Consider the following 10,787-nt stretch of genomic DNA (forward strand, 5'->3'; position numbering starts at 1 on the left):
TCAGTAAAAATATATTTAAGTACAGTGGTCCAGGGATATCATTTTCAAATGAAACCTAACCTAAATGTTAGGTATATAGACAGCTGAGATGGTTGGTCTAACTTTGCGAGGAACTCTGGCTAAGAGGTACGAGGTACGAAGGGTAATTGAGGAACGACAATAAATGAAATGAATTGTTGAGACGGAATCCCTGACAACGTTTTGCTTGGTTAAAATTTGTCGAGTGATTCGGATTCGGGGTAATTTACAAACCAGCTTTAAAACGCAATTTAGGCGTAATTTTATAATTACAGCATAATTTCTGGTTCAGTTATCACCGAGTCCAACGAGGTTAATAACGATCATGGCGGCGTTGATGAGCTGACATTTGTTTGAATAAATTCGTAAAAGGATTTACGGTATCCAAATGGGAATAATAATATACCACCCCTTTTCTTGTTTAAGTCTCTCATCCGAATACAGGAAATAATCTACAATGTTTCAAAAATTAAAGAGCGGATTTCTCCAATCAAGTTTACAATTAATTCAAAAATTTTTTTTGTTGCAAACGCAATTTTAAATATTAACTATTTGCTATATTTAGAACAAAAAGTTCCTATACATTTTACTAAAAACGAATAATTTTTAATCTATTTTCAATTTATCGAACTATATGATAAATTTATACAGGGTGTAACAAAAATAACGTTCTACAAACCACTATATTTTTTTTTATATTTTTCCAAACGTCTTTTCTCGTAACTTTTACTTTGCTAACGATTTCTATATTGATAAAACGGCTGATTTTTTTGAACACTTTATCATCCTTATTTCAAAAAATGGGTTTCCAGGACAAATGATTATATAAAAAATATTTTTGACAAGTTTTTGTGTAACAATTTGTATAATTCTAAAACTTAACGCATCGTCTATACGAATTGCGGATATGTGTCAAACGGTAAAAGCTATCCAAAAAAAATCAAGAAATTACTCTTGTTCAACATTAAATATGCAAATTTTGGAATTATGATAAAAAATATATATTTTTTCCAGTGGTGGACAATTTTTGATAAAATAATGCCAGCATACCCCATATCTGCGCAAAAAAAGTATACGGTTCCATTTAAAATATTCAACTTGACCTCTAATGACCTTCAAGGTATTTTTTTTAACTTTGGACGAAGGAAAATGTTTCTTCAGCGTTACACCCTCTTTATCGGTAACATTTTTTGAATATTTCTAAGAATTAAAAACCTCTACTTTGTAACTGAATTTTTTTTCGTTTAATTTGAAATTTTATTTTATTTGTATGACGTCACTAAGTGAAAAATTAGGAAAATCCCTAAATATCCGTTCGCATACCGATTTTTAGGTAGGATTCTGTAAATCCAATAATTCCTCATCCCTCACTAGAGGTCGTTGCGGTTTCTTTAATAACTGGAAGGAAACCACCACTACCAGATTGAACGACAGATAAGAATTTCAAAAATTACAAATTTGGCGGTAGATTTGAAATTTTTGCTCAATGACATTACAACACAAATTATTTTTATGACTTAAATGAGGTCAAAATGAATAATGAAAAAATACGGGTCTCGTATTTTTTAACGTAATTTCTTTTCGTGAAGCAGTTCAAAAACTGGAAAACGCCCGATTGTACTAATTCCTGCTCCTTTCAATCAGCATGTCGGCAGTAAAATTGATAATGGAGGCAATCTGAGAATAATTGGGTCCTAAAACTAAAACCGGTGATATCCACTACCTCCAAAACCCCACTAAAACGGAATCTCAGTATAACGTAACCGTTCGCCAATAAAACCCAACCCAAATTTACTACGTCTGTGTTCTGGATGTCAGGATTAAGGAAGAGCTTCGACGCTTGTTGTTTGTGTACAAAGTGTTAAAGTTTCCTATAACAGATGACAGATACGCGTCTCGATCTAGCGGCGAAACGGCGTCTTTCAGAAACGCCACGGGGGAAAAACCTCAATTACACAACCGGCGCTATTTCATTCTCTTAGCGGAGAACAAAAATGTAATATGAGGACTCCGTTAGAGACAGCTTGCTTTATATACTTCTCTTTGTCGTTTTTATCCCACACCTGATTTATTTTTTATCCCACACCTGATTTATTCCCATTCTGAAGCACGCGAGGGACAATAAAACCTTGAAGGCTCGTTAAAATATCCACTCACCAGTTCATTTCATGTATCAACTTCGACGGCTACAGGGTTTTTAGTTTAAGACATTACCTCTAAGTCTGTATATTGCTATAAGCTGTGGCACAGGTAACAGTATGTTTATGCATATCGCGACTTAGACGCACTGCGCTATGCCCTCGTCGTTGTTCTTCACCAGCATGCTAGAAGCCCTTCTATCCGCGACCCACTGGGAGGCTCTCCGACCTATGGCCCCTAGTCATACCTTCTCCTTGCCGTTGGCCGGGTAAGAAGACCTCACGTACTGAAAACGAGAAGAAAATAGTTATTTTTGTATCCAGAACGCGAAATGGTACTTTCGCGTTCAAGAATGGAAGTTATTATCCATTAGAGAACGCAAAAGCATTTTGCGTTCGAGATGCAAACGATATTTTTTCGAAAACTGCATAAAATAAAACAATTGTGTTGTATGTCGACTTTTGACGACAGTTTTCGAAAAACGATATTTTAACAAGAAAATTGTATGGAAACTTCAAACAAAACAAAATGTGATTAAATTAGAATTAGAGGTGGGATGATTCGAATCAGAAGTGGGATATTCGAATCAGAAGTGGGGTAATTGGAATCAGAAGTGAGATAATTGGAATCAGAATAAAATATATTGTTTCTTGCTAACTCTAGGTATTTCTTTATTTTCGTATAAAGTGATGAATAAAGATATAAAACAAATTAAGTTTTTCTTGTTAACAGCGTATTAAACGAATCGAGAGCTTGGGCCTGGGTTTGAGTTATTGAATTAAGCAAAACACCGGGACTCGACAGAGTGACAGAACCCCCTCTATCGATTGAGAAAAGTGAATAGATTGCGGGGTCGAGGCACCAAAAAGCGCCTTATTACGGCCCGATGCTCTTTTCCGAGGACTTTAAAAACAAATTGCTGCGAAACAAAAACGTAATTGGCTCCGGTCTCAGCTGAAGGCAGATATAACGTGGTCCCGGCGTGTCTGTAAGCTAAGTCGTATTAAATGCGTTACTGGCCCTGTAACTTTACTGTGTTGTTGTACCTTGTTAGACCCTATTTTACTAAGACGCCGTGACGCCTTTACAAAAAGTTTTTATGAATACACTTAAAACGGACATACTTTTAGGGTAAATTCAGTCTCTTAACAAATGGAACGAGATTTATCATTATTCGCTTTATCTGCCCCCAGGGCAATCTTTTTAACGATTTACGCGACTTGTTTTTTTTTTAAGGATTAAAATTCTTGAAAGCCGTCGCAAAAATTATTCACCCGGAATAATTTAGATGCGCTCTCCTTTGGGAACGGCGCTGTTATGTTTTTTTTTTCAGATAAAAACATCCATAAGCTTCGAGCGAAACCTACAATTCATTGTAGGGGTTTTTCGCTTTTAATTAAATTCACATACAGACATATTTACATAATACAATCACATGAAGGCATGCACGCACACACATAATGAAGTTTCAAATGTAAATGTTGATAAAGCGGCGAATTCGAGCAACCTCGGAAAGTAGACAGGTCGCTCGGGTGGCTCGTGTGGAAAATGTCGCGACGAAACTTAGAAAAGAAAACACCTCTGGGAGTAGAATAACCAGGAAAGTTTAAAAATAAAGTAATATGTGCATAGGAAAGTTTAAAAATAAAGTAATATGTGCAATTTTAACAGTAAAACGGAATAAGATCGAAAAACTTGAAAAAAAAATTGTATAACACAAAAAAAGTTCTGTACGTTTCATGCGACATATGTTATCCGTTGTATGTTTGCTTCATGATCACGAATCCGGTGTCAGAATTGAGCTATCACATCACAGAAATTTCCTAACCTCAAAAAACAGGTCAAAAATAGTAAAAATTCACCAAAAAAGTGCTAGGAAAAATACAAAAATTTTTTTTTCTATATTCAAATGTTCATTTATATGGTTAAGACCCCGCCGAATGGGAATCGCGCCAAATTTGGTATACGGGGGTTTTCAGGGTCGCTGAACACGGATCCAAGGTAAATTTTGCAAAATTCAAGATGACAGATCCAAAATGTCCGACCAAATTTTAAAAAAATAACAGATTCGCGCCAAATTTGGTATACGGGGGTTTTCGTGGTTGCTGACCACGGATCCGAGGTCAATTTTGCAAAATTCAAGATGGCGGATCCAAGATGGCCGATCAAATTTTCAAAAAATTACATATTCGCGCTAAATTTGGTATACGGGGGTTTTCGAGGTCACTGATCACGGATCCGAGGTAAATTTTGCAAAATTCAATATGGCGGATCCAAGATGGCCGACCAAATTTTCAAAAAATAACAGTTTCACGTCAAATTTGGTATACGGGGGTTTTTGGGGTTACTGATCATGAATCCGAGATCAGAATTGCGAAATTCTGTTTGTAATAAATTTGTTTTTTTTATAACCTAAGTTCTTTTTTTCGGCTATATCTTCTTTTTTCGGTAAATGATTTATGAACGGGTTTTTTGCCTAATCTCAGGTTAGAAAGTAACGAATATAGGTAATTGATTACATTTTTAAAAACGAATTTTGTAAATTTGATCTCAGATTCGTGATCAGCGACCCCGAAAATCCCCCAAATTTGGCGCAAATTTGTTATTTTTTGAATATTCGTGATATCTGGCCTTAATTGACCTGTTTTTTTGATGTTAGAAAAAAAGCCATCAATTCTGACTGCGGATTCACTTTCGGCAGGATCTTAACCATATAAATAAACATTTGAATATAGACAATTTTTTTAAATTTTTCTTAGCACATTTTCGTGTCCCAGTTTTTTCAGGTTAGGAAATTCCTGTGATGTGATAGTTCAATTCTGACACCGGATTCATGATCAGAAGGCAAAAATACTACGGATAACATATGTCGTATGAAAAGTACAGAATACTTTTTTGTGTGGGGCTGTGTAACAGAATAGAATATTAAAAGAAAAGATGAATAAAAATCATTAGGATGGAAAAAGCAGCGATGAAAATAAAGAAAATCTTTGGAAGCAGAGTTCAGAAAATTAAAAAATAAAACAATAAAAGCATATTAAAAGAAAAAGAGAATAAAACTTGAAATATTCGGAAAGCAGAAATTGTATAAAATTAAAGATACTAATACAAACAAATTTTGGGCAAATAGATTTCGTAAATGGTTAAATATTTTTCCTTAAAATTACTAGAAAAAAAAAAACGATATTTTATGAAAAACCAGTTCTTCGACAGGATTGTTGCAGGATTCGTTGTGGGACACCTTGTATATGTTCGTACGAAGTAATATATAAGGCGGTGGTTACACTGGATGCGAATTCGTACGAAAATATATTTGTACGAAATGCCATATTAAAACAAATATGTTCTCCTCATATGAGAGGTTACACTACAGTATTAAACAATTTGGATAAATTATTTTACTTGATTTAAACTTTAACAATGAAGTGGTGTAATACGAATTATTTGTTTAGAATTCGTATGATTTCATACGAACAGATTTTGGTACGAAATCTCAACAAACTATTCGCACAAATGTATACAAATCACTGATGCGACCAATTTTTATCTGTTGTCGAGTTTGTACGAATAGCATGACATTTGTATCAGTCAAGTGTCAAAGAAAATGTATGTGACGTATGAAATACGGTCAATAAAGGACCAAAAATGTAAGTAACAGTCACAATAGGGAACAATTTAGAACTGTTTTATCGAAACCTTTACAACGGAGTAAAAAATTAACACTGTGGTACAACGAATTCGTTTCTTTCACACGATTTCATTTGACTTGGTACGAATTCGCAATAAGTGTAATCACCACTTAAGGATGACGGAATAAACTATTGTAACTTCTTTACCAACAGATGACGTAGTGCACATCTTAGTGAGAAAAGTGAGGCACAAGCTTTAAAAAACGCATGCACCTTGCAATACATGTAGCTTATTAAGTAGTTAAAGCTGCAAAAATTGCGATCAGTAAAAATATTGGCGTGATTTTTAAATATGTTGACGGATTTTGGTTACTTTGCCACAACGCACATATATTCAATAATAATAATAATAATAATCCTATTTATCAGTTTAATCGCATGGATTAGCACGAAAGTAAAATATTCATGAGGGGGAGGAGGCAGCATATTATTATTGATCAGGGCAAGTTTTCTTTCTAAGGAAAATCGTGGCAAATATACCAAAAATAACGTCATGGAGTGGTGAAAACAATTCGAAAAATTCAAAAACACATGATTCGTGGTAAAGCCAATCCTAGTAGGTTAGTTTTACTAGTACCTTACGTACCGAGACGGTGGTCACTGTGCACGAGTTGGCCCTTGGCCGAAACATCGCCGTGCTCCATTTCCTCTTGATTTGGGCTTGGACCTGCGGAACATAAAAATCTTTCATAAAACAGCATGGCGGAGCACTTCGATTACTTTGAGCGTCAAACTCTTCAATTTTATGTACTTATACCAAGCACTAGGGTCTATGTGATTAGTCACTAGTTGATTATAGTCGCTATATATGTAATTCTGCAACTTTGCTTCAGATTCCATATCTGATATTTCTCATTCCAGATTAAGGGGGGCGTTTATGTGTACAATTTTTTGTCCAGCATTTTAGAAAATCTAAGCAAGTTAGAAACAGTATCGCTTCACTGTACCAGTTATACAGGGTAGCCCATCGAAAACGTACCGCAAGGCATTACAGGGTAGTAATGAACTTTTCGGCAAAATCCAAAAACAGGTCAAATTTGTTTCTGAGGGGGACAACTTTTGGCTCAAAAAGCATACCAAAATCTTCAACCCCCTAAGTGGGGGTGCTATCCCCTAAATTTTTTCAAATGGGAATGGGGGTCAAGTGGGGGGTCATTAGAAAGGGCTTTTAATTCTCTATACATCGATTCTTACTTTTTGAAAATCGATTCATTATTTTAGAAAATATGCAGCTTTGAAAATACGAACAATATTTTTGACGAGAAATGCGAAAATCGATTTAATTTTACTTCAAAACTTACGGTATTAGTCAAGTAAATGCTGAAAATGTTGTCCGCCAACTTGCATACAATGATACAGGTTGTCTTCAAACCGTTGTCGAACATTCTGGAGCACTTGCGGTGTTACTTCGCGACATACATTAATGATTCGTCCTCGCAGATCTTCCAAGGTATCAGGTGGAGTGCTGTAAACTTTGCTTTTAATGTGCCCCCAGAGAAAGAAATCTAAAGGATTTAAGTCGGGTGACCGAGGGGGCCACTCAATTGCACCTCTTCGTCCTATCCAGCGTCCTGGAAACGTCTCATTTAGGTAATTGCGCACATTGAGCGAGTAATGTGGAGGAGCTCCGTCTTGCTGGAAAATCAGTTCGTGTTCATTGTAAGCAGGGTCGTCCTCTATGATATTTGTTAGAGCTGGGTCGATGACATTTTGTAGTAAATCCAAGTACATATCGCCTGTCAAATTTCCAGGAAGGAAAAAAGGACCTACAATGGAATTTCCAAAAATACCTGCCCATACATTCAACTTCTGGGGGTGTTGGGAGTGTGTCTCATGGAAAATCCTTGGATTGGTATCAGCCCAGTAACGACAATTATGGCGATTCACTAAACCATTCAAGAAGAACGTACACTCGTCCGAAAAACACACATTAAAGAGGAAATTATCGTTTATCGCTCGTTCAGTCATTATTTCGCAAAATTGCAAACGACGATCAAAATCGTCTTCATTTAGCTCTTGCACTAGCCGAATCTTATAAGGATGGAATTTGTATTTTTTTAATATTCGTTGGACACTTGTACGACTCACTCCTGTCGCAGTAGCCAATTGCATTGTACTCAGCGTACTATCCATTGCCACTTGCCCCAATACCGCTATTTCCGTAGGTTCATTTAGTACCGGATTTTCAACCTGCCTCTTTTTGTTATGAACGGAGCCAGTTTCGCGAAATTTGGCCACCAATTCGCGAACAATTTTTCCAGACGCATGTTTCTCAGGATGCCGTTGGTTGAACAGTTCGGCGACCCGATTTCCGCATTCATTGTTTTTGAAAAAAAGCTCAATAATTTCTACTCTTTCTGGAATTGAGTACACCATAATTAATCAATTTAAAAGACTCGGCAGTATTGGTACTCTTCAACTACAAGTCACAAGACAGTTATCTAGCAACTTCTTGTGGCCTATCTAAATACGAAACAAAAAGCGGACAATTTTTTGCTCACCAAAATCAGGCTAAAGAATTCGCAAATCAGAAAAAAAAACAGCGAATTCTTTTGAAGGAATTTACCAAGCTAATACCGTAAGTTTTGAAGTAAAATTAAATCGATTTTCGCATTTCTCGTCAAAAATATTGTTCGTATTTTCAAAGCTGCATATTTTCTAAAATAATGGATCGATTTTCAAAAAGTAAGAATCGATGTATAGAGAATTAAAAGCCCTTTCTAATGACCCCCCACTTGACCCCCATTCCCATTTAAAAAAATTTGGGGGATGGCACCCCCACTTAGGGGGTTGAAGATTTTGCTATGCTTTTTGCGCCAAAAGTTGTCCCCCTCAGAAGCAAACTTTACCTGTTTTTGGATTTTGCCGAAAAGTTCATTACTACCCTGTAATGCCTTGCGGTACGTTTTCGATGGGCTACCCTGTATAAGTTTTCTTCAGGGTATAAGGCAACTGACAGTGCATTCAAAATAAGGAAAAAAGCATACTTTTACTTCGTATGTTTAACTTACGTTTCCTAAATTTTGCACGTCTGTTGAACATACAGAAAATCGCCTACGTTACCATAAACATAATCACACCCTGTAGAATCGTTTTAGGAAACTATTAACACATGTATTAATCGGAATTGTTGAGTATATTTACAAATTTGCTTGACAAAAAAGAGAAATGGTTCATTTTCTGATGTTTACATGTACCTCGTGATCTTTCAATGCAAAAAATTAAAGGAAGTTGCTCTAGTTTAGCGTTACGTTTTCGAATTTTTGAGAAAATTTTTTAAATCTGGAAAAATCAGGAAATTTCTCTGCATGGGTTTCATGGAATTCATTTAAATTCCATTTCCAGTCGTGAATTACGAAAATCGAGTGTTTTATCATATAGATTACGCAATATAACCATTATTAGCCAAATTCGAATATTAAAACATGTACTTGTATGTGCAAAAATATGTAGATCTGGATTAGGCTTGAGCAATACAGTCTTTCCCGGTTCTGAACCGAAATGTGGCAGAAACCTGTCTCTGCAATCACCGAACAAAAGCAGAAACTCAAGCATACATCTCCAACCATCGGTAGTACAAGAAGTATTATTATTATAATACTTACCTCGCCGTTGCAGAAACAAAAGAGGATCGCCACACAAAGCCCCTGAAAAATAGGGAAGGATTAGTAAGGCAGCCCTGGCTCCGGAGGAACTCCGCGCCCCAGCTATCCGGTAATTACAAAGCAAATTAATCGCCGTTCGACAAAACATTCCCGAGTCGACAAAATGGGGGTAATAACGGGGGCTTCCGGCGTTCCAGATATTGTACCGAATGAATGATGTATCTCGGGGTATTACAACATTACTCGGGTCTTTCGGATGTTATCCTAGCGCAACAACAACGAGATATTTCGGGAAAAGTTATATTGTGTTCGCGGTGCGATAGATTACGGCCGGATCGACGAAAGTCAGAGATGTGGTGGCTAAATTTAGAACGACTAAAAACTGGTTATATGAGTGTTGATGGCAGAGGAAAAATTAGTACCTAAGTATTAAATTTTGGACTTTAGGCCAAGCAAATAAATTTTTACTCGAAAAAAGTCCTATCCGCGAGATTATTGTAAAATTGTCTAAAGGAACATAATACAAGACATCTCTCATCTCGTGAGTCAAAAACTTTTATTAGCTAACTTTTTTATTTAAACAAATAAGTGAGGGAAAACCATCAATTTTAGCGAAAAGTGACTCTCAGACAGCTTGTAGGGAGTAAAATTATCTACAAAATGAGACTTGTTAAATTTAAATCGATTAATAAACAAAAAAGTTAATGCAAAAAACAAGAACGTGCCCATTTTTTAATTTGTTTATAACTATCGCATTTGGTGTTAAAATTTTATAAAACCTATGATAAGTTGAGGGTTTTCTCATACTTCAAAAGTGTGCCAAAAGTGGGCGCTGTAGGTGCAATAGTTTTCGCACTATTCTATTTGTTTTATAACGGAGGCTCCAAAAGTTATGAACTTTAAGCCTCTGTACAGGCGTTAATTTTCAACCAAACATGATTCCGAAAGCATCACTGTAATCTTAAAGACGTAATTAAGAGACCTATTATAAAATATCACCGTTTTTTTGACATTAACATTCTCAAATTCTGCATTAAAAAACAGTGCGTTTTTTGCTTATAAACAATTTGAATAACATTGTTGCTATTTATGCTATCTCACCGAAAATAGATGCAATAGATAGGTGGCAAAAAAATACAGTTTTAAAATAAAAAAAGTACCCTCTACGACCAACAGGAGCCAGGATAAGATTTTTTTTTAAATCGTAGCGCAATTGTTTATAAACATTAAGGCTTGAATTTTTCGCAAAATAAAGTTTACGACGTAAACTACGATTTCCCGTGAATTGCATTGAAAAATGTGGAAAATTAACGACTCACGAGCCCTTTAAAGAGAA

General features: G+C 35.8%; 1 protein-coding gene across 2 annotated transcripts in view; it reads right to left on the reverse strand.

The window, feature by feature from the left end:
• Positions 1 to 681: 681 nt before the first annotated feature.
• LOC108908771 (calcitonin gene-related peptide type 1 receptor) overlaps positions 682 to 10,787 on the reverse strand; it is a 197,211-nt gene continuing 187,105 nt past the window's right edge. For both annotated transcript variants that reach the window (XM_018712904.1, XM_018712903.1), the window contains exons 10-12: positions 9,452 to 9,493; positions 6,433 to 6,513; positions 682 to 2,443 (exon numbers count right to left, since the gene is read on the reverse strand). In XM_018712904.1, coding sequence (XP_018568420.1) covers positions 2,399 to 2,443; positions 6,433 to 6,513; positions 9,452 to 9,493 — 168 coding nt within the window. In that variant the 3' untranslated portion in view covers positions 682 to 2,398. The remainder of the gene's footprint in view (positions 2,444 to 6,432; positions 6,514 to 9,451; positions 9,494 to 10,787) is intronic.

Source organism: Anoplophora glabripennis, unplaced genomic scaffold, assembly GCF_000390285.2.
Source record: "Anoplophora glabripennis isolate ALB-LARVAE unplaced genomic scaffold, Agla_2.0 scaffold416, whole genome shotgun sequence".
NCBI classification, from domain to species: Eukaryota; Metazoa; Arthropoda; class Insecta; order Coleoptera; family Cerambycidae; genus Anoplophora; species Anoplophora glabripennis.